The sequence below is a fragment of the Mycteria americana genome, chromosome 7, assembly GCF_035582795.1.
Source record: "Mycteria americana isolate JAX WOST 10 ecotype Jacksonville Zoo and Gardens chromosome 7, USCA_MyAme_1.0, whole genome shotgun sequence".
NCBI classification, from domain to species: Eukaryota; Metazoa; Chordata; class Aves; order Ciconiiformes; family Ciconiidae; genus Mycteria; species Mycteria americana.
Window position 1 is genome coordinate 15,008,544 of NC_134371.1, and position 26,092 is coordinate 15,034,635.

Consider the following 26,092-nt stretch of genomic DNA (forward strand, 5'->3'; position numbering starts at 1 on the left):
ACAGTGAAAATGCTGCTCAGGCTGAGCTTTGGTAGAAAGGAGCCCCTCAACAGCCTCTGCAGAGATTCCCTACCATCTGCCTGACTCCACTACTCCTCAGAGAAGGGTCAGCACCTTCAGACATACTCTTCAGGGAGAGTAACTGGTCTTTGTCTCAGTTTCTTTGTGGAGATGCTTGATGAAATATAATTTCTTAGCATAGCTAGTCTATGTTTCACTGTGTATATTGCAATTTCTCAACAGTTAATCTGTGTTTTAGTTCTGCAGGTATGGGGTATGCAGGTATGCTAACTCTCTACCTGCTTGAACAGGGCTGGTTCATTCAGTGCAGTTCCACAAATTCCACATCTATACGATGAAATTTACCTTGCAGGGAAAGGAAACATGCTTTAAACTGGCATCAACTAAGCTTGAGGGCTAGAGACAAATCTTTTTCCTGGGTTTCTGCAAAGCTGTTCTCAAATCTAGTAGGCAGTTAGCAAAAACGTGTTCACAAGATAATATGCTAGGAAGGAAGCTCTAGGGAAAGAAGCTCTAGGGAAGGAAGCTCTACATTTTTATAAAGATCCCTTCTTTTAAAACACTTCTGTAGCACATAACATTGACATGCAGATGATGGTGAATGACTGGTGTCTGTTATACTAGCATAATCCCACCGCATTATTTAAAGCATTCCAGCTTAGTTTGGTTTCCTGCTGCACACCACCTGCTTCTTATATGCTTACCAGGCTTCCATAATCTTCAGTTTTGTTTCCTTCTAGTGGTTTCCAGGTTATAGATGCTGAAAAAGATCCAGGTATTTTGTTTGCTTCCACAAGAATCACTCTGTTTGTTGGAGAAATCATCCCAGCGTTTTTGGCAACGGTTACAGCTGTCTGAATGTTGTCACCTAGAAAAATCAAGGGGAGTGTTACCTAAAAATTTCTGCAATGAGGAATTGTTTATGGAGGAAACATTAGCCTTTTCCTGAATTCCAAGTTTTCAAATATATCTGCAAGAATCAGTAAGATTTCAGTGTCTGTGCCTAAGAAAGTTTTTGATAAAGATCAAAACTTTGCAGATGAGGTCTGTCTCAATAATTAAACATATTTTCATCTGGAAATGAAATATTTTCATTTTCATCTAGAGATGAAATATTTTCATCTTCAGCTTGAATAAATCCAGATGGGGAATGAGCTCCTAGATTATGTGTTTTAGACAGAAAACATTAAGAGATTCACTGCTAAGTTGCTGCTAGTATCACTGATTCTCATTATTTGGCCTTAGATGGCTTTGGTGTAGGATGCGTGCTGAAAGGGGTGAAGCCCAAGAAGACAAGATCTGTGTGACTCCTGGAAAAATGTCTTTGGACCATGGAAAAACTGGGGGTTATCCTAGCCAAATCCAAGCCAGCCCTTGGAGAAAAATGGGATAAATAGGGACTGGTAGGCATGAGTTACCAGACGTCATAAAGTTCAGTGATTTGTCCTGGCATCCATGCTCCATCTCTGCTCATTGATGACAACAGGATTTCATGAGGCCCTATAAAGAGGCGATCTTGCATGACATGTCTTTGTGCATGTCATCTGATAACCTTACCAGGGAGAACAAATGGACTCACTGGAAAGCATCAGAGGAACAGGAAGGCTCTGATCTGTGGTGAAAGTGGGACAGATTAAGAGTTAGGTATCTGACACAGCCTGGTGAAATTGTCAGGGATATAAGCCTGCGTGGTTCAGCTCACATTATTACTACAACACAGATGCTTCTTGGACTATAATTGTCTGAAAGATACAAATGTCTGTGCCTTTCTACCAGTGGTGGTGACAAAGCAGCAGACTGTTCACTCAAACATAGTTGAACTCCCTGTCTGGGCCAGCGGCCGCATAAATAGTCCACCCTTTTTAGATACCTGTGACCATAACGCTCCTGATGCGGGCAGCACTGAGCTCTTCCAGGACAGGCTTTGTCTCCCTCTTTAATCGATTCTCCATTATCAGCAGGCCCAGGAATGTCAGATCAGATTCTACCTCCTCCCTAAGAGTGAAGAACAGAGAGAGATTTAATTCTTCTTTTTGCCTTTGGCCTGTTGTTGCACTGAATTTGCTGATAGCCAGTTATAACTGTTAACCATCCCACCTAACTCAAAAGAATTAAAATAACCTGCTAGTTTTCAGCAGTCCCAGGCTGTCTCTCTTTTGTGGTGCTATTTCATCACCAGCAGGGCTTGCTTCCCACTGGCAGCAAGTGGTGCTGGTTGGGTATGGAGGATCTTCACTTGGTTTTTCATCCTTCTATTCTCTTCTTCCCTTGTTCTGAAGAATTAGTTCAGTACATAGCCAGCTTCCAGCTCATGTGTGCTTAACTACCAAATCAAAAAAGAGCCAATTTTGATCTACCTGCTCCACATACCAACATGAAGCCTGATGGATAAGTGGGACTGTTTTCCATTCATGCAGCATCCTTAGCCAGCACGAAAAAGCACCCTGAATTCCCTGCAGGATTCCCAAACTGTGGTGGTCTGATTTGGAAAGTTCATGCACACTAGTCCTTCTCATTTGAGGACTGTACATCAAAGAAACACCCTTAGTATACGTATCTGCTACTCTTGCCAGTAGGACCTCAGCAAACAGCTCAGTGGAAACTCCGTTTCTGTTCTCTCCTACTATTTTCTTTACACCTGTGCTATTGCTTCTTTTACAGTTGAACACATGCAGTTGAGAACAGAATTTGGTAAACAATCCCATCCCCGAGTCATAAACTAGAGGTCTCTCAGGGAGACAGGTTGATCTGAAGTCTGAAAAAAAGAAAAGCTTTCAAACACTTATTTTAGCCATTGTAGTAAGGAGGAGGTGATGCCAAACACTGGCATGGCAGTCAGAGTAGCTGAGTTAGGTGGTGCCTGAATAGTCACTGTTTTCACAGTGGATCTTTTGTTTGACCTCCAGTTTTCTTTTTTCTCCTGGCAGCATATACATCACGCATGCTATAACTGCACACGCAACTGCAAAACCTGGGCCATATCGCACACATTTGCTCATTGGGTTGGATAGGTCTGTTATGACACCTGTCACAAGAATTAAACAAACCACTTGCACTTTGCCTCGGTGTCACTGGCCCTTTCAGCAAAGCAAAAAGCCCTGTGAAAGAGCAAGTGAGCCTCATCTGGATTAGGACCTGCAGCTAGTAAACAGAGAGGACAGCAGATGCTAAATAATGGCAAATGTTTCAGCAGTGATGTTTCTGGAGTATCAGGCAAAAGCTAGGGGGATTTGGGTAAAAGCATATGGATTCATGTGTAGGTGTTCTTGTGTGAGGCTTGTAGAAAACTAATACCATGAGCATAGCAGAAGAGTTTGCTGGCTTCTCTAGAAACTAAAGAAAGCTAAAGCTAGAAAGCTAAAGGATTGGACCAAGACAGCAGCAGCAGATAGTCTGCTGACTTTGACTCGGCTAGAGAATAGACGGTGTAATGGGGGTCATAAGCTGCTTTTGCTTAATCAAGGAGCCAGGATAACAAAAAAAAGAAAGAGACTTCTCTTCAACTGAAAGCCTGGATAAATCTGCAAGAAAATTGGTAGAAATGATGGACTGAGGGAGGGGTGTACTAGACTTCAGAGTGTACTAGAGTTATACTTCCTATGTTGATCCATTGTTAAGAAACGTTTAAGGATTCCGGGCACATGTGGTAAGGATGGGGTAGTGAAGTGCCCTCTACCCATTCTCAGACAGACCTATATACAGATTTAAATCAATTCCCTCTGGCCTAAATCTAACAAAACTCTGTACTACAGCTCTGCTTTTGGCAGGGGTGTTGTGGTAATGGTACTATGCGAGGCACCACTAGCCCATAGCTGAATGTGGCTGATAAGAAGCAGTCTATGGCTTACCTTGGTAGATCAGTAGATTGCTTCCCTGCCTGTAGAGATTTACATGCCAGTCCGATGACCCTAAAGCCCTGTGCTGTATAGAGCAGAAGCTTGCTTTCAAAGTTCGATGGGACTGTGCAAAAGAGGAAAAGACAGACCATCAGGTCGATTGCTTTCTAATAAAAGGAAGCCTTGGAGCAGGGAAGGTTCCTGTCCCAGAGGGCAGGCACACCTGGAGTCTACCAATAGGCCAAGGACATCAAGGAAAGCTGCTGAACTGAACTTTGCTCAATAAGAAAATCATTGCTTCTCCTCTGTCATTTTGCACTTAGGATCCTAAACTATTCAGCAAAGACTTACCTTCTTCCAGTGTGTTATGAAGGAGCTGTGCTCTTCTAGCTGCCCTCCCAAGGCTTGGAGAAAAAAAGAAAACTTTTCTTGGTGTATACTGGACCAGCAGACAACTTTTTCAAATATCTATTCTGGCAGAGACTGTACACCCTGTACAAGTTGGTACTTGCTTTGATCTCTTAGCAGTCCTTCTTTGCTGAGAAGGGCTGTATGAGAGCTTAGCCTTAGACTTGGAGCACAACGGAGAGACTCTAACTTTTGAGACTGAAGTATAAAGTCTTAGACCCAGAAATCTCATTTGGACCTTCCACTTCATTGCACCGTCAAAAGTCACTTATACATAAGCGTTTCTAGGAAGCATTTATAAATGTTAGTTACCTGTTTCTGCTCTACATAACATGGCTACCATTTCTGGAGCTCCTTTTGTGAAGACCTGTTGTTCCCCACCAATTTCCTGAGCAATAACGGACATTCTCTGCAAGGCTGAAGAAAATGGAAACTGATGTAAAATGGTAACTCCTTCCACTGGGGCCTAGGAGAAAAGCAAGTGCATTAGATACTGCAGTAAGGATTTTAAACTCAGGCAAAGGATTTTAGGTCTGTCCTTTGGGCCATGGTAAGAAGCTAACCATGTATAATGGGCTGATTTGTCACAGTGGGACAGAAAGGACTGGTATGTAAAGAGGAGGTGAAATTTGTACAGAAATATTTAGCTTAAGCAGTGGGAAATGTTCACTGACAGTTTTAGCAGACTATTAGATGTAATTTACTGAAAGGAACTCACTAGTCCTCTTTCTTTAACAAGACTCTGCTAGGTCTTACATTGGTCTTGCAAAGGGAAAATGGATGCCTGAAAGCACCCCCCTTGGTGTATGTCACCAGTAACAGTCTGACATCAGCTACCAGACTCCACTGCAGTCCCAAGTGCTTTTAGATGTCTTCACCACTCAGCTGAGTTTGGATTGAGTCTTGAGCCACCAGGACAGGCAAATTCCTGAGCTGGACAATCTGTCATCCAGCATCCCCCTGCTTCTGGTGTAAGCAGCAAGCTCCCCAAGGCAGAGCTCCACAGAGAGAGCAAGGCAATCTCTCTGCAGGCAGTACAAGAAAGACGAAGTGTGGAAGAGCTGTCTTGGACTAGGACAACCAAGTGTTTCTCTAATGAAAGATAACTCTTACACTGACAGTTTAACTTGATCATGAATGTGAATCTTGCAAGGAGCTTACACTGCTGGCTTTAGGCCCAGGTCTAACAACTCTGGCATGTGTGGATCCTTGACCTTCAATCTGGTGTCCACTGGAATCATCTATCACCTGTGTATTGAAAGACAAAAATCTTTCAGATCATAGCACCAGTAGAGCTGAAAGGAACCTCAAGGAATCATTTAGAGCTTTTCCTTCCCTCAAAACAAGGTATCTTATTCATTTTTGAGGAGTGTTTTTCTGATCTCACACTAAAAAGCTCCAGTAATGGAAAACCCACTGCCTCCCTTGGCAATCAAATCCAGAGCTTCACCAGCTTCATTAAGATCCTGCTGTACTCTTGCACAGCAAATAGATTATGTCCTCTCAGTGACAATAAGTCCTTTATTCATTATGACCCACTTAAATATGCAAAAATCTTTAGATATAACATAGACCCAATGGGAAAATAATAAATAAGAGTTTGTATTAATGTAGAAAGCACCATCCTCTGCTCTTGAAGTACTTCACAAATCAACTGGGTTCTTTAATCATCACAACATGACTGTGAGGAACAAAAATATTTTATGGTGTGAAAGGGCACACAATTATTCATGTTTCACAGGAATTATTTAACAGGATTATTGCTTTTTAATTTATAACTTTGATGAGATAGGCTAAGGCTGAGATAGCAAAGGTGATGCCCTTGGGGAAAAACACCTCTAATTCCTGTCATTAGTGGATAGTTTATTCCTTGAAACTTGGCTGTTTTACATATTTTGCAGGTACAAAACAGACAGGTGTTAAGCATGAATGCTGTCACCCACATAACTAGCTAATCCTGCCCTGAATCTCTTACCTTGCATCAGTAATGGCTTGTTGCTATACCTTCCACCAGGTAATTATGGGCTGTTTTCCTCTTATCCATCTCAGATTTGCGGCCTTTTAGTTTTCATAAATGCTTATTTCCTCCCCACCCCCCACCCCCACAACTGATCAGAGAATAAATGGCAACACTGATGGCTGTTTATAGGTAATGGGACAGAGACTGAAAGCAGTCCTTTCATAGCGGCATAGGATTTCAAACCTGAAGATGGTAGAAATATCTCCACATTGACAGAGCTCTAACAAAGTTCAAAATCTTGTATCTAGTTCAAAGCTCACAGAAAGTCTGTTACCTGCTCTGTAAAAGCAGTCTTAATCTGCATATAAGTCCCATCTGGGACTTCCTGTTATCTGACAGCAGCCACAGTCAGAGTTAATACCCCAGTGGGGTTTGCATGATATCCACCACTTCCAGTCAAATGAGCTAAGTACTCAAAGCATCCCTAGGTGAAAGCCCTAGGCAGAAACAAGGAACATTTCTCCAAAAGCCTGAGCATGTCGTATCTCTTCTGGGTTTTAGCTGTTTTACTTCTGTGTGGGAAGTGGATATTTGCATGGGAGGGCTTGGGACATTTCTCCTTTGCAAGAACACCAAAACTCCCCACCACTATTTGTATAACAACAAAGCACAGCTTTACCCAGTTAGTGGCCTCAAACATTTTCACATCCAGTGGGTCTCCTTGGATCTTGCCCTCCCAAACAATGAGTGAATGACAAACCGCCATCGCTCTGAACGCTGGGCCCCAAGGCAGGCTGCGGTCCGCAGGGAAGCTGTGAAAGTCCTGGAAGCTAACGCAAAAGAGAACATAAAAATTATCATCAGAGAACACCAAACAAAAAAAAATCCTGAGTCAGGGGGCTGTTAAAGTCCTATCCTGTGGTCAGACCATAAGCATGTTTCTGGGGACGTGTCCTCCCCCATGAGCTATTTCTTATGCATCTGTTAAAGGCTGGGATACACATGCTTAGAATAGGTGTATTTTGCGTCCTTAAGGAGTCCATTGGGATGGACAGGGGAACAGATTATTATAAAATCTCTTCCTTTTGCACATTTCTGGAAATGTAACACTTCCATGCACATTTCTGGAAATGTAAATGGGCAAAAACATGGGCACTGAAGGAAATGAGCGGCAATCTCGTGGGTAACAGTGACTTCCTGTCATAAAGGGTTGGGGCACCGCTGCAGCTTTGAGATCTAACCTAGCATGTCTACTGCAGACTACCCTGCCTGGGCATGCTGTGCCAAATGATGACGACAGTGGCTGCATCTTTTCATGTGGAGCAGGACCCCTGGGATGAGGCAAAAAACTCATTTGCCAGAGACTATAGAAATAATATTGGAAATCTAAACATGGGGAACTTCAAACTGCTGTTTGACATTAATTGTCTTTCAGATTTGTTCATATGTCTAGGAGGAGAATCCAGTCACTACCCCACCAAATTTAAATGCCGTTGGTGTGTCAAGGAGCCTTACCAGTTTCTCTCAGAGGGCAGCAAGCCCCAAAGATCCAGGCCATCTTCTGTTAAGGTGCCAGTCTAAGTTAAAATGTACATTTAAATTAACTTCCCACATGAGAGCTCCAAGAGGAATAAAAAGCAAGACTTATTTTAAGAAGTTACTGTCCAGAAAATGCCAGCACAGTGCAGAGCAAAATTGCTACCCGCCAATTCCTAGATTCCAAGAAAACCAACAATTTGCAACAGTGTCTGTTCAGACAACACAAACTTGAGTATGCAAGATTGGTTAGTGTGTTTCTAAAATACAATGGAAATGTATTTTAGATCAAAACCCATACTCTCCCACCCCTAGCATGGCTCCCATTACTAGTAAGAGAGTAACCACCACATAGCAGTTACTTTGTCGAAGCAGATGAGGTTCAGCTGTCCACACATGTTGATCCTCTGTGGGCTGATGCAGAAGATGCCCTTTTTCTTCAGCCTCTGCTGGGTATAAATGATCCCTGTTGTCAGGGCAGCTGGCAGAGCTGGGGGGACAGCAATAGTGATAACATCCAAAGCCTTCTTCACCACTTCTCCTGCCTCCTCCTGACATAAAACCAAAGGCAGTTATCAGCAAGAGGGTAGCAAGGAGTGCTGCTTGGATTATCTGAGTGTAGCCCTCTTCATCCCTTCTCTCCACTGCAGGTGCTGCAGGCTGTGCTGTTTTCTGCCCATGGTCCATCACCTATTCATCACCCTAAGCAATTAATTGCTTTCATTTAACCAAAGGTTTTAAGGCTACACCACTGCTAAAGAGCAACCTCCAGGCCTTCCTTCATTCTCCATGCCAATAAACCTGCCAGGTAGAGCTCACAGTCTCCTCCAAAGCACATGAGTTCAAACATGCCAGCTAGGTTATTGCACCCTCAGTCAAGCCCAGTTTCCCATGATACAGCACACAAGAATCTGCCATTCATATGGGCATTCATCCAACTGCCTACAGGCATAGCTCTGGACTCCATGTTAGGGTGACAGGTGAGACATATGGGATGGTGCTGAAAAGGAGGGCAGAATGCATGAGCTAATGATTTCTTCTGACCTTATGTTCTAGGAGTTGTGAAAGGAAATTGCTTTTACCTGCAGGAAGAGACATGGAAGTAAAAGTTACATTTCTAAAAGCCATCTCTAATTTGGGAGCTTAGAGGTCGGTGTAAAACTGACTGCCAGTATGCTGAATGTTGGCATGGTTATTCTTGGCAGTTGATATCACTGCTAAAGGATTGAATGCATTTCAAATTGGGGTCCCAGAACTGAGAAACTGCAAACTAAAGCCAATTTGCAGTTCAGAAGGATCTGCAAACCATCATAGTTCTATTATTACTGCTTCTGAGCTTGAGACTTTGACCATAAATCATGTCGCATTTGATGTGCTGAATTTCCATCGTGTTCTCATTCTCCCTTCATTGATATTGTTTCAGACCACAGAAGGCACCAGTTTGATAATATTTTGTATCTATTTTATGTTAGAATGAAGCACTTACCACCTTTAGATAAACACACTCACAGAAGAGAAAGCATTTAGTATATCATGTGACTGAATCTTACACCAGTCTGACAAGACAGTTTCAGCTGCTGTGATAACATCAGCATGTACTTCACATATTACAAGGGGGAAGTTAAACAAAAAAAAAGGAAAAACTGCAAAGCAGACACCAGGATATGTTCTTAAACACACTTTCTTTGAAATCCTGAGGGGAATTAATCTTCTGAGCCAACTGATTGTAGATTATTCCAAAGGAGAAAAATGATTCAAAAGCTGAATTGCAGAATCAAACTTGCAACTCAGGACTTGGACTTCATATTGGCAGATAATTATCAAGGCATGAAATGATTTCTTGAAAGTTTTTGAAGAAGTTCTAAAACAATTAGGCTTTAAAAACTGCAGAACTACTGTTTACAGTGTACAACTATTTCTTACATTGACCTTGATGCATGAGAATGAGTGAACTGTTCTGAAAAGGGTTTCAGGCGAACCCTCCAGAGATTTAGAGACCAACATGGCAGGGCCCTAGGTGCACTAATAGGCCTTAATTACCCTCACTAGCCTCACCTCCACCCACACCCTCTGCTCACGGGTTCAGGAGCTCCCTTTAAGCTCAGGTTGGGGCCTTCAGTCCCTGTCTTGAGCCATGTTGTAGGTGTACCTGCCTCTAGCACTGTCTCCTGGACGGACACCTATAGATGTGTGTTACAGCCTTGTCTCTTGTCCTCATCTCCTTCTGCTTCTGACTGGTCTGCCTGGGTTATTTACCACTTTGCCTCGCCTGGGACTGGCTGTTACCAGCACCCAGCTCTCCCCACCATGTTCAGATACTGTGTGACTGTGCCCTGGTCAGTGAGGCACTACCTGTACTCTGGTCACCCTTGGCTCCTGGTTTGCCTTCCCCTATGGAATAGCTGGCCCTTGCTGCTTCCTGACACAGTAAGTCTTAGTTCTACATTGAGAAACTTGATTAAAATTATAATACAGAATTAATTGACCCTTGATGTATAGGGCACATTAGAGAAGAGCTATCACAGTCTTCACAGAGGGAATTAATACCCCATAAACCTCCTGGAGAACTCTGGAAAAAATCAGTGGAGATGTGGGTGACTCAACTGATACAGGATAGTTGGCTTTGCAAAAGTTATTTCCCAAAAGCTCTCAATGATATTAAGCCGAGTGATAACTAAGTGAAGGTTATCTCCGTTCTACACCCCCCCCCCCAAATGACTAGACAAAGATATGAAAAAAAAGGCAGAAGAAAGCAGGGAGTTCTTTGTAACATCAGTAAATTTCAGGGATCTGTGTTTACACTTCTACTGTTCAGGGCTCAGTAACATGGAAGAAAGGTGGCTGAAGGGATGGCCAATGATCTCTAAATCATAAATAGTACAGGAAACATCAAATAGAAAGCAGCTATTTGTTACTTCTCTAAAACAAAAATCTCCAGTGCCTTCAGTGATTTAGACAGCAGCTTTAAAAACATTTTAACGCAGTACATAATGAAACAGTGGGAATCATTGCCACAGGTGCTGTCAACTCCAAGGCATAAATGAATTCAGAAATATATTAAATCACACTCTGGGAGATTTTCAGTGGCTATTACAGCTAGATGATCTAGATATAAAAGACAGCTTACTCAAGAAGTTAGAAGACTATACCAGGGAAGAATTGTTCTATACTTGCCCTACTTCCTAACCAGTTTCCATAAGCATTTGATACCAGTTACTTTCAGAGACAGTGGACAGGGATAGATGGGTCTTTGATCTAAACTGAAGTTTTTGGAAAGCTGCCTTTTAACAATGACACATCAGTCTATGTCCAATTTAACCCATGACTCACTTGTGATTTTTCTAGGAATGTACAAAAAATGCCACAAAAACTCTGTAAAAGCTACTTGCAGAGTACTAAGCTCTTGGGATCTCCCATTTTCAGCGCTCTAGAAAGCATTATGCTAATTACATGCATTGATAATTACACGTATCAGCAAGCACAGGGCAGGCAACACACAAACAGAGGCAGTCCATGTACAGAAGGCTGCTCATAAGACAAGCAGTGTTTGCATAGGATTGGCTAGGACCTCAGAAGAAATTACTATTGGGAAACAGTGGGTCTTGGCACCTTGGAATTGAATGTATGAGAGCTTGTGTACTGTCACAAATTCAATTACATTGTAAAATGGGCTCATATACTAAGGCAAAAAGGAGAGTGCCAAGGACCATATTTTTATATCTAAATGTATGTGAAGCCACTCAAGTTTCAAGCCTCTTGAAACTGGGTGTGACCATTCCTCCTGCATTTAATAACTCACCCCGTTAAGTGCAAATACACACACTGTGTAGATCATTCCAATGGCTGCAAATGCTACAAGGCACATCAGGAACCGGAGGGCATCTCTGTATAGCTTGAAGTTCATGGGTTTAGGGTAGAGAATGGACCTCACCAGATCCCCTTTGGCCGTATTGAAACCTGGAAAGACAAACTAAAATCATTCAAAGGGGAAAACATTTCCAAAAGTTCTCTACAAAGAATGGAGGGCTTTAAAATGACTCATAATTTCTGTAACTTAAGAAAGAAGGCCCAGATCTTTCATTTCAGTGTATGTGACCTACTCTGCAGAATATAGAAAAAAGTTATTTTTGTCTTAAGGAGGAGGATTTTTTTAATGTCTCAGAAGCAAAGCAAAATTCTTCTTTGTAATCATATGCTAGTAGTTTTTGTAAAAGTTCTGCCAAGCAAACTGAAACAATGCATAACAGCTTAGCCCAGCCCAGGATATCAATTCTCCATCTGACTGTTGTGAATCTGGATTAACGCCTTTAACTTAATATGACTGGGCACATTGAGTCAGACTGTTCCAGTAAGATAAAGCATGAAAGGAAAAGCAAACTGAAGTGTTGACTGACCAGTCCGCAGCACCACAGCTTTCACTACTCCTCTGTCATCTGCCTTGGTCTGTACGACCTCTGTTCCACAGAAGAGGATGTGTTTTTTGTAATCCTCTGCACAGTGCATTCTCCAGGGCTTGAAGTTATCAGCTTGGGGTAAGTGGGTCTTTGTTACTGGAATACTTTCCCCTAGGGAAGATTAGCTCAGATGAGGAAAACTGCAGTAGACCTTAAAATCAGCCTGCTGACCTTCAAATAAGTACAGTATCTAGACATCTAGATGGTAAGTTAAAGGTATTTACTAGACAAACCAGTTTAGAGAAATGTTACTTTTACATTGTGACATCTTCAGACTGAGTAAGAGTTTGAAGCCTAGCAAGCAAGCAGACTCTGCCAGAGAAAAGCTCTCCTTTGCATCAGTACAACAGCTACATGTAAGTCTGAAAACTGAAAGCAGTCCAAGGACTCCAAACCCTGGCTGTAGATACACAGACTTGAAAAGAGAACTGAACTGGTGTTGCACGACTCCACTTGATGGCCACAAGTTGTTTACTTAGTTTGAACCTCATGTGCAGGTCACTACACTATTCCCTTAGGCAGATTAAACATGACATTCCCTATTTCCCCTTCTTAGTAAAAAGGAGAGCCTTTAGCTCAATGCTTGACAGCTGACAAATATCCTGTTTATGTCAGAGCAGATACACTAAAGTGAAGCAGAAGAAATATTTTCTGACAGCTGAAGCTTTCTAAATGAAAGGGGTTTCTGGAATTTCTCATTTACATGAAATTTCAGAACTGTGGGTTTCAGTTTGATTCAGACCAAGACCAAATTTAAAGACAAGAAACAGAACTATGAACATCTCCTGCACCAAAAATCCTGCTTTGCAGTGAACTCTCCCACCTGGTGGCTCCTCCACTGCTATCACATGAACGTGGGGCTAAGCATCTGGAGGGCTAGACAGACACTCTAGCAGGCTGGAGATGTTACAGCGATCAGCGACCAGACATTCAGTGACCTAGAGAAACCCCTACAGCCTGAGCAGACTGCAGGCCCTGTGTGGGAACAGCTTTGCTCCTATCTACTGTTTCTTCTCCTGTCCTGCTCACTCCTCTTCACTGTCCACTCTTTCCTTTCTAATCAGAGGATCCCTTCCTGAATTCTGCACTCCAGAAAGGAAGAAAAGGATGAACTGCCCTTCCTAAAGTCCATCTTGTCTACTTAGATAAGCTGAGACTAACTACAATTCAGTCTTTATTATAGCAAACACCCAAAAGAATCCCCTTCTAGGCTAGCTATGGACTATCTCGTAATAAGGGTGATACGTTATAACACTGTATGTCCTGTGTCACTGGCTGAAGCCATAGGGCTATGATGATGTTTTGATGGTAAACCTGGGAGGGACGAGCTGTACCTGTCAGCATGCTTTCATTTACAATGCACTGCCCACTGATCAGGATGGCATCACAAGGCAAAAGGGTTTTGCCCTCTTTCAAAACCAGCATATCTCCAGGAACAAGATGGTGTGATTCCAGCTCTTGGAAACCTGTAGGTGACATGTAATGCAAACTTTGTGCTTCATATATTTCTCTGTGGTAAGGGTCAAAAATACAAGGAACTACCTGCTGAATAGATTGTTACTTCTTTATAATGGCTGATAAACAAAGGACCACAAGTAGGACCTAAGAATACAGCCTCCAATATTTAGAAAAGCCTAGGCATCAGTTCGAACTGCAGAATTCCTTCTTATCTTCCCAGGAGCCCAACCAATGGTTATTGTTCCAATGCACTGACCTAACTGAAGAAGCTTGGATCACGTTTCTCAGTTTGACTCCGTCTTTTTGGGTTGTGCTCTAAATACCATGGCAATGAACAGACTTTGCATGGAGCAATTAGGTGGACTCACAGCAATGTAATGGCTATGTGGTTGGCTTTGTCAGCACTGCTTTAAGAAAAATGTCATCATTTTCCTGATAAATTTTGCTAAGGCTGCGCTCAAACAGTTATGAATATGACTGATGTGCCACAACATACTTCTAGGTCAAATTAACCCAATCTGCAGAAGCTAGTTAATCAAGCTGAGAGATAGAAGAGGAAACTGCTCTAGAAGGAATTTGATACTACACATTCTTGGGTTTGATATAAATTGCTATAGAAATGAAACACATTGAAGAAAGAAGTGTACAGGAGTCACCTTCCTTATTTCTGCAGACAGTGACCATGATGTTGTTATGAGACTCAACCAGTCTGTGCAGTTTAACCGATTGCTATAAATTAAAGGAGAACACACAAAAGTGTTACATCTTACTTACATGATGCAATTCATCCACTAACAATTATTCCCTTTTGTTATTTGTGGTTATGAGAGCCCTTATAAACTGGGGTCTGGCCCTGCCAGGAACTATAAAATCACACAGAGAAAGAAATTCCCCACCCTACTTATGGAGAAGATGTAACAAAAGGTTACAAAGCGAAGCACTGGAATGGGGAAGGGAGGATCTGGGTAAAGAACCACACAGAGTTTATGATGACTAGGAGGCCAGGCCATTGCACCTGCTACTACGCAATGTCACAAGACTAAACCTCTGAGTAACTCTCATAGCACTGTACGTGTGCATGTTGTAACATCCTGGCCTTTCCCAGACATTAGAAATAAATCCTCCTTGTGGAAAAAGGTGAGGTGTCTCACCTGTCTAAGATCATATACAGTCAAAAAAATCGAGAGGAGAGACATGATTATGATTGCAGTGGCATACTCCATGTAATCTTCAGCAAACCACAGACACACACTGAACAGCTGGAACACGTAAAATGGATTTAAAACCTGTTTGGAGAGAGAGGAATACTCAAGAGCTGGCCACGTTTAAATGGCTCCAATATACCCAGCCAGTCCATCCTGTTAGAAATGGGCTGGAATGAAAGCTATTGAGTTAAGTGTTGTGTCTCCCAACCCCCTTTCTAATTTTGTTAGCAGTGGCTTCAGTCTAATCAGATTGGACGATCTCCATCTGACAGAAGGGCCAAATAATCTGGACCAATACGATGTTATTTGGGATGTGAATGGCTCAGCCCAAGCCTTGTTTTGATTGCTTCTTTACAAGAAATGTAACAAAGGTGAGAGAAGAGCAGGTTGTGCTGTGAGGATAAAGCTCACATACCATAGGCACATCTCCACAAACACTCTGTTTAGGCCACGTATAGCCAGTTCCTGTCTGAAAAAGATATCAGTGCTTTACGTGGTGCTGTGCCCAGAGTCATGAGCTCACTGGATCTCTTTGCAGCTGTAGGCATATGCCAGCTACTGCTGTTCACTTAATCTCTGCTGATTAAGAGACAGCCTTTGCCTGGAAGGTTTTATTTCCAGTGCAGCTTGTAAACATTCACTGACCCTTGTAAGTCCAACAGAATGAGCACCCAGGACACAGATACATACAAATACCAAGCAGCCATACAGGCATGGGGATGGAGGATAGGCAACAACGGAGGATAAATGAATTTATGGTGATTTCATGGAACAGCTTTAAACAGGATTTGAAAAAGGAGTGTGCTTGATGAGTGAGTCCTGGGAAGCTAATTCAGACATAGACTCCATTATATTCTATATGCACACTCTGCCTCCCCAGGTAGCCTAGAATAAAGGCAACAGAAATGCTTAACCTCTTTGATGAGTAGTTTCCAAATAGGGATCACTGGAACGTCAATAGTGTTTGGGCCACATATAATTCTCCTGTACGGGATAAAGATACATCACTTACATATAAAATAGCGACAATGTAGCTCACTCAAGAAGCTGCAGCTTTCAATAGTCCTGAGAGCTTGTATCGATCCCAGTTTAAAGGCTGTGAGGACCGTTCTCCAAGAAAAAGATAAAAAATTAAATGCCCCTACAGTGCTTATGTCAGAAAAGATGACTGTACCAGTGAAATCTACTTAAACAGACAAGTAAGACAGCCTTTTAGGCAAATGTTTCCATCATGCAAAAATTCGTTTGAAGCACCATAAACAAAGGAGTTCTGCACCTAAAACTAAATTATCTAAACCCAAATAATTTTGCATAAAGTTAAGGGTGATTTGAATGTAAGATTCAACATGAGCTCAGGTCAGGAGCTGGATTTTCAGTATTCAATCAACTGAAGATCATTTCTTTATTTAGCAGTTTCAGGAATACCTATTCTGTAAATTGTCTAATGATACAGTAGTTTGTGAGAATAAATTCAATGACTAGGACTAATTGATTTAGAAGTTCAATACAATTACATGGAGCCCCACTGAAGAAGCACACACACAACTTATCTGCACTGTCTCATGGAGACTTTCTCTTACTCCAGATAAGAACTGCTTAGAGTTAGTTACAGGACATAGTTATTTCCTGATTGAGAACAGTAACAGTGATGAATACTGAGACATTTCAAAAACTTTGACAAGGAATACACAGCATTCTCTAGCCCTTTTCATTCAATTTTTCATGCATGGCCATTTCATCTAAAATTATTTGCATATTAATGGATACACAAGAAACTCAAGGAAAGTGCACCAACAGCAGTGAATTTACATCTCTTTAAAATCCATATGTTGAGTACTTGTGTTTTAAAATGTATACCTGACATTCTGTTCATTGCAGGTGAGACCAGAACCAAATTTGGCATGTATAGCTGAGCAAGTGTGGTGGTCTTCTAGGGCTCTAAAATATAAAGGGAGTGTTTTCCTTAGGACATTATTCAGAAAGAAGCTTGACTTCCTCAGAGACTTGTGTAACCAGGGCATTGAACTCACCCAACTTTCTGGAACTGTTTTGCACAGATATTCCAGACATAGCGGATTTTTTGTACTTGGATACTTTTCACCTGCAAAACAAAACAGGGACAACAATATATATGCAACACAGCAGACAAAAGTACTCCCAGGCCTGCTCACAGATCTCAGCTAGGCATCCTCACTGGGGTCAAGCACAGATAAAGCAAATTATATGGGGAGCAGGGAGGGAGAGAAGACAGGATTGCATATACTAACTCCCTAGTTATGTTATAGAGTGGGATCCCCAACTCAGTGCAGGTTCCAGTAAGCTTTACAGATCTTTAGGTCAAGCAAGTACAAAGCAGCATTCCTCTCTCCCCATTTTGTGAAGCAAGGAATACAGTCCTCACTCTCATTTCACAGAACAAAGGGAAGAGATCACTGATGCAGTGGTGGGTGCGCAGGCAGTTGTCAAAGCCTGTCTTCAGTCCACAACTCCCTTATCTTCTGTCTGGCTTTGAGGAAAGCAGGGGGCTTTGAGCAGTTTGCAGGCATGGTGCCAAGTCCTTCAGCTGAACAGATAGGCCAACAGACAAGAAAGGCCATCCCAGGATACTTCCTGAGTCACTGCTAATGTGAAGTCCTTGCAGAGCAGTTACCCATTAGGAACACACGCTGCCATTTATAACTTGCAAAAGGAGTCTGTCCTGTCCTGCGCAACAATAACAAAGCCTATTAGAGATAATGGCGCTTCATATCAGCTGAAAGAAGGCAAGGCTATACACCTATACACATAAGTAATAAAGAAATCAGCTCTAGGGGACTCTCCCTACCCAGTGCAATAAGTATTATTATAGGCCAATGAAATCTATACTCAACTCATACACTGACTCAAAATGAAGCTATAACCACAGTCATTATCCTAACAAGAGGTCTGTAGTTAGGATTTCATGCAATAGGAGCTGCAATATTTGCAATGCTAAAAGCCAGAGTGGGAAATGAGGCACCAACTCGCTGCTGGAACAGGTCCTTGGATAGCTCTTGGGCACTACACATTACTCTGTGGACTTAGGTAGCTTAAATGGCAAACAGGTTTTATAACTGACATATAAGTAGGGGCTTTTGAAGTGCTAGTGAAGGATTAAACTGTTTGTTCTTTGCTGCTTTGAAATCTGTTCTTTTCTATCCAGATGTTTTGACTGATATGAAAGTGTTGTTCAAAGGGCCTATTATTTGAGCGCTGTATTGGGCTTTTTTATGTTACTAATTCGATCCTCTGAAGAATGTTACAAACCAGTCTTCACTTTCATACTGTGCCAGTTGATTAAACTAGCTGGCACTAAACTTTCTTATGTACATTAATATATGCTCACACAAAACAGCAGTAATAGCAACAGCTTTGCCTAGCTAAAGTTAGGTTTATAATGAAAATATCTACTAAAAATTGCTGTAGATACAAAAATAAATGCTAGCAAGTTAGAAATCTATTTCCTGGAAGGGAATATAGCTCTTTTATGGATTCCCCAGTGCAGTGATCTAGTATCTATAATCAAGAGCCAGATACTAGCAAATGTACCACTGCATTCCTATTGCTTACACCAGTTTAACATGTAATGCTAAGCAAGACATATAACTGAACTGTCTGGTACTTGTTCTAAAATGGGGATAATTATATTTACTCAACTCATGAGGGACCTTGTGATCTGCTTGGATCAATTAATCGTCTACCTTCTCTCCAGTGCCTCATTGGGATCTCAAAGCTATGGAACTGGCAGAGACCAGGATACATTTTTGCAGGAACAGTCAACAGTGCAAGACCTGACTCCAGCAAATGTAATTTAAAGCACAAATTGGTGCATACAAAGGCAAGAAAGCAAAATGTGTTTCAGACCCTCCTTGATGACACATTTCTGGAAATACTGATGCAGCTCTGCCTAGGCACTTTTCTGTTCTATTCCCCTTGAGCTGCATTCATCCCTGTTTTCATGTTACTGTGGGAGCTGTGATGTTCAGTTCCTCACAGTTTCCCCTCAGACACACAGCCACCCCTAAATTCCTTGATTCCTATGCCAGGAATGAGTTTTTGATTTGGAACTCTGATTCTTCACTACCAACCCCAGTGTCTTGATGCTCTCCTACTTATAATGTAGGTCTTCTCTCAGAAGTAGTGAGGATTCTTTTTTCATAACCCACCTCGGAGTAAGAGAGGATTTTTACAGAGGTGAGTACAGTTCTCCAAAATCTCTAGCTTGTTTTTCCACAGCTCACTGTGTTCATCAAGCTGCAAGTTTCTTAGCTGGATATGTTTCACAGGTCACTTTCACTATATGAAGCGTGGCTGAGATTCGCTGTCATCTCCCAGATGCTGCAGGGAATACTTTACTTACTTGCAAACTTGGCTTCATTATGGCTTTGCTGAAGATTGAGTCTTCCTCAGCAGTGGCTGGATAATCCGATCTACTTTTGATAAGTGCAGACACAGAGATCCATGTCACAGTCTTACGAGAATAAATCCGAAATTCATCCTAAATGAATATAGAAGAGAAGTGTCACAATTTCCCTCAAAATCAGACCAAACTCACTATCACCTTGGAGTGAATGATTACAGTAGGCCTTTCTAGAGTGTTGCTCCAGCTTTTTTAAAGAACTAACCAACAGGGGCCTCCCAGCACCTGTGACTGATAGATAAATCAGCAGAATGGGAGCGGAACCACTCAAAATGTGACTACTGCAAATAATTTACTGACTGCGGGTCTGGTGCTTGGCTGATAAGGATGGAATGTGAACACCCAGGTCATGATCTAGGAGAGGCAAACAGTACAGGACAATCTGAGATGCAGTGACCATACTGTAAAGGGAAGATCAAAAGGAACATAGTGCTGTACTGCAATGTTTAGTGCCAATACCTTTTCGCAGTCATTCCTGTGTTAACACTTCATCGGAACAAGTGTGTGAGCACCATGCCTCCCTTATGGTACCTTAGACAAGCTTTTGCCACAAACTGAGTTCATGATCTTGCTATTTTTTATTAAAATAAGTTCAACATTGGAACTGCCTGATAACTAGCGTTGGTAGTACAGTCTTAGAGATTAGAGCAACTACTGTAATAACTACCCTCATGTTAAGTTTCAGTCCCGAACACTGAACTGCATGCATTAAAGCCAGCTATGAGAGTGACTTATATATCATAGCGTGAACAGTTTGGCAGATGGAAAAAGCCGATTACCTCAGCCAGCCAGGTTCTGAAAGCACAGTTATTGAACTTCACTTGGAAATTACAACAGAAAAAAAAGATACTGTACCAAACATGAGTCCTTTTAAATAATTTAAGGATTTAAAAAGGAACTTTAATAATGTTTATATATCTTATTTATTTGTCCACTTTTGTTCTTAAACTGGTATATTGAGTAGAATAACATTTTCTGATATTGATCTTTAATTTAAATTTCAGAATTAATAGACATTGGGATGCAGATTGAGATGGGAAGCAGTGAATAACACAGGTGCTCATTATTTGAACTAAAGTGAGTCAAAATTCAATAACAAAAGTGAGTTAATAGGCTCTTATATTGCAATTGCAGACATGATGATGAATTATGAAGGTTTTATGTGAAGCAAAAGAGAATTCCAAGGATCAAGCTGATGGGATTACTTGTATCCTCATTAGCAGTAGCCGTCACATTTGAGAACTGACATAAACAGAATGTAGGGGAAAAAACAAAAATGTCATTTTAATATAGAGAACCACGAAGGAAATCTGAAATTGTCAAATGCCCAGAGCATACTTTGAGAGAGGTTCCTGATAATAAGAACGTACAATATGATTCAATTCTTGTTTAATTACATAAAGGATCATTTAAAAACTTATTTATTTGAAAAGTGCTTGGCATGGCACATCCATTGAAAATTACACACAAGAATAGGTAATTAAAAATGGAAACTGAACTGAAGATTAAAAAGGGAGATTAAACCTGATACGCTTCTTTAAAAAAAAAACACATACACCCAACCTATTAGGATGCAGATTGTTTCAATATAAAATATTCAGCAGGCAGATCTGTGATTTTCAAAACCCAAGATTTTAACTGCATGCTGCTCTGCTCATTTAAGAAGGCAGCTCAAGTACAGTGGTAGCAAGTGATCCATTTCGCAATTGCACATTTTGCAAATGCCATTGTTCAGGAATCTTTGAAGCAGAACAAATCAAACTTCTGGAAGTAAATCAACCCTGCCAGCTCCTGGAGTATTCAAGCTCAGCTGGGATTCAGAGTCAAGTCTCAGTTTGCTTCTTTTAGTATTGCGGTAGTTTGTGTGAAATGAAATCAGGGTTTGTGTATGTTGCAGTGCTTCCGTACAGTCCTCAACAGATAGAAATCTGTATTAGGAAACTACTAGCAAAGCATAACAGCCCTGAAAGCATTAACTGCAGGATTGTGGGTTTATTGGACATGGGGAAGGGCTGATGGAAAATCATAGAATCATAGAATCATTAAGGTTGGAAAAGACCTCTAAGGTCATCTAGTCCAACCGTCAACCCAACACCTCCATGCCTACTAAACTATGTCCCGAAGTGTCACATCTACATGTATTTTGAACTCCTTCAGGGATGATGACTCCACCACCTCTCTGGGCAGCCTGTTCCAATGCTTGACCACCCTTTAAGTAAAGAAATTTTTCCTAATATCCAATCTAAACCTCCCCTGGCGCAACTTGAGGCCATTTCCTCTCATCCTATTGCTTGTTACTTGGGAGAAGAGACCGACCCCCACCTCTCGACAACCTCCTTTCAGGTAGTTGTAGAGAGCAATAAGGTCTCCCCTCAGCCTCCTTTTCTCCAGGCTAAACAATCCCAGCTCCCTCAGCCGCTCCTCATCAGACTTCTGCTCCAGACCCTTCACCAGCTTCGTTGCCCTTCTCTGGACACGCTCCAGCACCTCAATGTCTCTCTTGTAGTGAGGGGCCCAAAACTGAACACAGTATTTGAGGTGTGGCTTCACCAGTGCCAAGTACAAGGGGACAATCACTTCCCTAGTCCTGCTGGCCACACTATTCCTGATACCAGCCAGGATGCTGTTGGCTTTCTTGGCCACCTGGGCACACTGCTGGCTCATATTCAGGCAGCTGTCAACCAACACCCCCAGGTCCTTTTCTGCTGGGCAGCTTTCCAGCCACTCTTCCCCAAGCCTGTAGCGTTGCATGGGGTTGGTGTGACCAAAGTGCAGGACCCGGCACTTGGCCTTGTTAAACCTCATACAATTGGCCTTGGCCCGTCGATCCAGCCTGTCCAGGTCCCTCTGCAGAGCCTGCCTACCCTCCAGCAGATCAACACTCCCACACAACTTGGTGTAATCTGCAAACTTACTGAGGGTGCACTCAATCCCCTCAATCCAGATCATTGATAAAGATATTAAACAAGACTGGCCCCAAAACTGAGCCCTGGGGAACACCGCTTGTGATCAGACACCAATTGGATTTAACTCCGTTCACCACAACTCTCTGGGCTCGGCCACCCAGCCAGTTTTTTACCCAGCAAAGAGTACACCCGCCTAAGCCATGAGCCGCCAGCTTCTCTAGGAGAATGCTGTGCGAGACAGTGTCGAAGGCTTTACTAAAGTCCAGGTAGAAAACATCTACAGCCTTTCCCTCATCCGCTAGGCGGGTCACCTGGTCGTAGAAGGAGATCAGGCTGGTCAAGCAGGACCTGCCTTTCATGAACCCATGCTGGCTGGGCCTGATCCCCTGGTTGGCCTGCACATGCCTGTTAAGCGCACTCAAGATGAACCGCTCCATAATTTTCCCTGGTACTGAGGTCAGGCTGACAGGCCTGTAGTTCCCCGGATCCTCCTTCCAGCCCTTCTTGTAGATGGGCGTCACATTGGCAAGCCTCCAGTTGTCTGGGACCTCCCCTGTTAACCAGGACTGCTGACAAATGATGGAAAGTGGCTTGGCAAGCTCCTCCGCCAGCTCCCTCAGTACTCTCGGGTGGATCCCATCCGGCCCCATAGACTTGTGAGTGTCCAGGTGGCGTAGCAGGTCATTAACAGCTTCCTCCTGGATTATGGGGGGTTCATTCTGTTCTCCGTCCCTGTCTTCCAGCTCAGGGGGCTGAATGCCCTGGAGATAACTGGTCTGACTATTAAAGACTGAGGCAAAGATGCCATTAAGTACCTCAGCCTTTTCCTCATCCTTGGTGGCAATGTCCCCCCCCCCACATCCAATAAAGGAGGGAGATTCTCCTTGGCTCTCTTTTTGTTGTTAATGTATTTATAAAAACATTTTTTATTATCTCTTACGACAATGGCCAGATTGAGTTCTAGCTGGGCTTTTGCCTTTCTAATCTTCTCTCTGCATGACTTGACAAGATCCCTGTACTCTTCTTGAGTTGCCTGCCCCTTCTTCCAAAAGTGGTAAACTCTCCTTTTTTTCCTGAGTTTCCATGAAAATGGAAACATACACCCAAGAAAACAAGCAGTCTAAGCTTGCCCTCTTCCTTATACTGATCCCTCATCACACACTGTTGGACACTGCTGGGGACAGAGCCAGACAAATCTTTGGTTTGGCCCACTGGCTAAATTTTGGCAGAGAGGGGCAGCTTCACCAGGACAGCCAAGTGAGGGAAAAAGGATCTGCTGGACACTGCCAATCAAACAGATGCTTTAGAATCTGGAGCACAGATCTGCAGTGTAGAAAGCACAGGGATGGTGGAAGGGAAGGATTGAGAGCAAATAACACAGTCTTGAAACCACAGATATTACCCTTTTTTTCACCATGATTTCTTTCAGCTTGTTATCTGATCAGCTGTTACCTTCCATTCCAATCATGATCTTACACATAATTTGTGGAATACTTGAGAGTTCTTTAGATCAATGATGGTAAACATAAGATACTATTGCAGGAAATCAGCAATGTAAGAGATTTCAGCTAACTGGATTCCTTCCAATTAACTCATCTTCCAATTAACTACATACAAGGGACCAATTTAAAGGTTAAAGTAGGCACCTACTGTTGTTCTAAGCAGAACAACGTCCGCTTCTTCCAAGCTGCAGCGGATGCAGTGTGCCCACACGTCCCACTCAGGTTTCCAGTAAAACAGCAGCAGCAGAGCCCCACAGGACAAGATGTATCCAGCAATGCACAATACCCTCCGCCAGCCTTGGGTTTTGTAGCCAAAAATCTCCTGTACAGCAAAGACAAGGAAAAAATCATTACTATTTCTCTTAAAGAAACACCTGGAATACTACACTTTCCCATCATCCACTGCTCTCCTATAGGTACTGTTTGGTATGGTACTGTGAAAAAACAAGTCGTAGAACTTGTATTTGGCTTCTTTGTGTCCTAAACATGACTAGAAAAAAAATTTTGCATGTTCCACAGAAGTTTTCATCCACCTTCACAAAATCTGGATTGCTGTAGCCTGACCAAATCTCTAAAATAGTTTTATGTAGTTGTAAAACTCAGCATGAGACACTGTTATGTGTGTGGATGAGTTGGAATGATACCAAAATATAGAGGCCCTAACCTTTAGGCCCCAAGTCAGGAACACAGATTTGCCTGGTCAGCTTTTTTAAGGTCCCTGGGTGAGACAGCTGAAGAACTGGAGTATGTCTGCACTAGGGGATAGAGAGTGGTGCAGACCCACTGCAGCAGCTGAGACAGTGCCTGCTTCAGAATCAGAAGCACTACTGCTGTCCTGCCATAGCAGTGGGTCTGCATTAATGCACCTACACTTCAGAGACTCAGCTAGTGTCTCTGCATGGTGCCGAATGACGCTGTGTGGCTGCACCAGCTGGAGCTGCTTTGCACAACTCGGCACAGACACAGCCTTTGTAGGGCTCTTACCGTCTTCCGTGATAGCTCCAGTATGGAGATTTTGGACCTTGCCAATGTGCCATTGTCCTAACATCCCAAAACAAAAATAATAATAACTGTTAGTAAGAACAACTAATGAACACTTGCAGAATGCTTTACATGTTCAGAGGGCCAAAGGAAGCTACTCACTGTAGCTATATGAGTAGGCATTATTATTCCATTTTTAAAGCTCAGGAAATTGTTACAGTGAGGCAAGGTGACTTGCCCAAAACTTCAAAGGGATGAATGTCAGCATTACAGTTTAAGAGCTGCCAGGTCTTGCTACCATGGCCAAATTCCCTCTCAGTAGTGCTAGCAGGGACTTGGTAAAGGGGAAATGAAATGTCTACAGTGAATTTATAGAGGAGACCCGGCCCTGATCTAAGATGGGAGATTGCATGGCTGCAATTGCATTGGGTGACCAGGAGAATTTGCTAACATAAGGTTAAGGTTCCTCAACCTCCTTCGTCCTAGTATATCTGCAGCAATTGTGCAATCTGCTTCTGAAGATCAGATATCTGCAGCCACAGATATTGCAAGATCCATTCATAAGGTGAGAAGAAAAGGCAATGTAATTGGAAGGATGAGTAATGCATAATTCCTGGTTCTGTGCTGGTGTCTTTGCTTGTTATGCGAAACGCAGGCCCTACCCAGTGGTTCCACACACTGCCTCGGCCTACCTGCTCTATGTCATTCTCCAAAAGACAGACTTTATCTTCCTAGGTAATCTCCATGGGGTTTCTAAAGGGAAGAAATTGGCAACTGTGGGGAAAAAGTATGGTAAACTATACAGGGAAGTGGCCTGCATTGCACAGGACCTGGTTATACCACCTTGAGATGCACACACTCAACATTTTCAAAGGCTTCTATAATCTCTGAGCAGCCCAAGAGAATAAGGCAACTCTGCAGCAGATAGAAGGAAACTCATGGAGGACAGCAGATAGGCAAGGCTGCTAGAAGGTAGCTGGTGTGGCAGTCATGTGCTATTAATATTTACATGCTCCTACAAACAGGTAAAGGGCTCTCCATTCACCTCTGTCTACTTGTATCCTTAAAAAGGTTACAAAATTAGTGTCAGCACCAGCATACAGAATAGTACATAGAACAATGTGAACTCACTGTTCACAGCAATGGCTTACTAGCAAGATCTAGATGCTTGGATCCAGACTTTACAGCTTGTCAGCAAGACAAAGGAACTCCCAAGGAGACAGAGATGCCTAAGGGAAGAACTGTTAAAAGAACGTCCCTTCGGACTTTCTCCAGCAAATGGCTGGACCTGGAATAACTGGAATAATATTTTCAAATTGGGAGGGGCATGAATATCAGGGTGGGGAAGAATGAGATTGCTGCCATGTGCATCTTGCTTCTGCCAGTG

General features: G+C 42.5%; 1 protein-coding gene across 1 annotated transcript in view; it reads right to left on the minus strand.

The window, feature by feature from the left end:
• The window catches only part of LOC142413041 (putative cation-transporting ATPase 13A4), a 44,653-nt gene that overhangs the window by 12,733 nt on the left and 5,828 nt on the right, over positions 1 to 26,092 (minus strand). The window contains exons 2-19 of the mRNA XM_075509086.1: positions 23,873 to 24,046; positions 19,257 to 19,394; positions 16,909 to 16,979; positions 16,736 to 16,816; positions 15,793 to 15,862; positions 14,825 to 14,959; positions 14,330 to 14,402; positions 13,550 to 13,681; positions 12,156 to 12,326; positions 11,561 to 11,718; positions 8,124 to 8,312; positions 7,741 to 7,802; positions 6,905 to 7,055; positions 5,427 to 5,513; positions 4,578 to 4,731; positions 3,870 to 3,981; positions 1,892 to 2,016; positions 726 to 889 (exon numbers count right to left, since the gene is read on the minus strand). Coding sequence (XP_075365201.1) covers positions 726 to 889; positions 1,892 to 2,016; positions 3,870 to 3,981; positions 4,578 to 4,731; positions 5,427 to 5,513; positions 6,905 to 7,055; positions 7,741 to 7,802; positions 8,124 to 8,312; positions 11,561 to 11,718; positions 12,156 to 12,326; positions 13,550 to 13,681; positions 14,330 to 14,402; positions 14,825 to 14,959; positions 15,793 to 15,862; positions 16,736 to 16,816; positions 16,909 to 16,979; positions 19,257 to 19,394; positions 23,873 to 24,046 — 2,247 coding nt within the window. The remainder of the gene's footprint in view (positions 1 to 725; positions 890 to 1,891; positions 2,017 to 3,869; positions 3,982 to 4,577; positions 4,732 to 5,426; positions 5,514 to 6,904; positions 7,056 to 7,740; positions 7,803 to 8,123; positions 8,313 to 11,560; positions 11,719 to 12,155; positions 12,327 to 13,549; positions 13,682 to 14,329; positions 14,403 to 14,824; positions 14,960 to 15,792; positions 15,863 to 16,735; positions 16,817 to 16,908; positions 16,980 to 19,256; positions 19,395 to 23,872; positions 24,047 to 26,092) is intronic.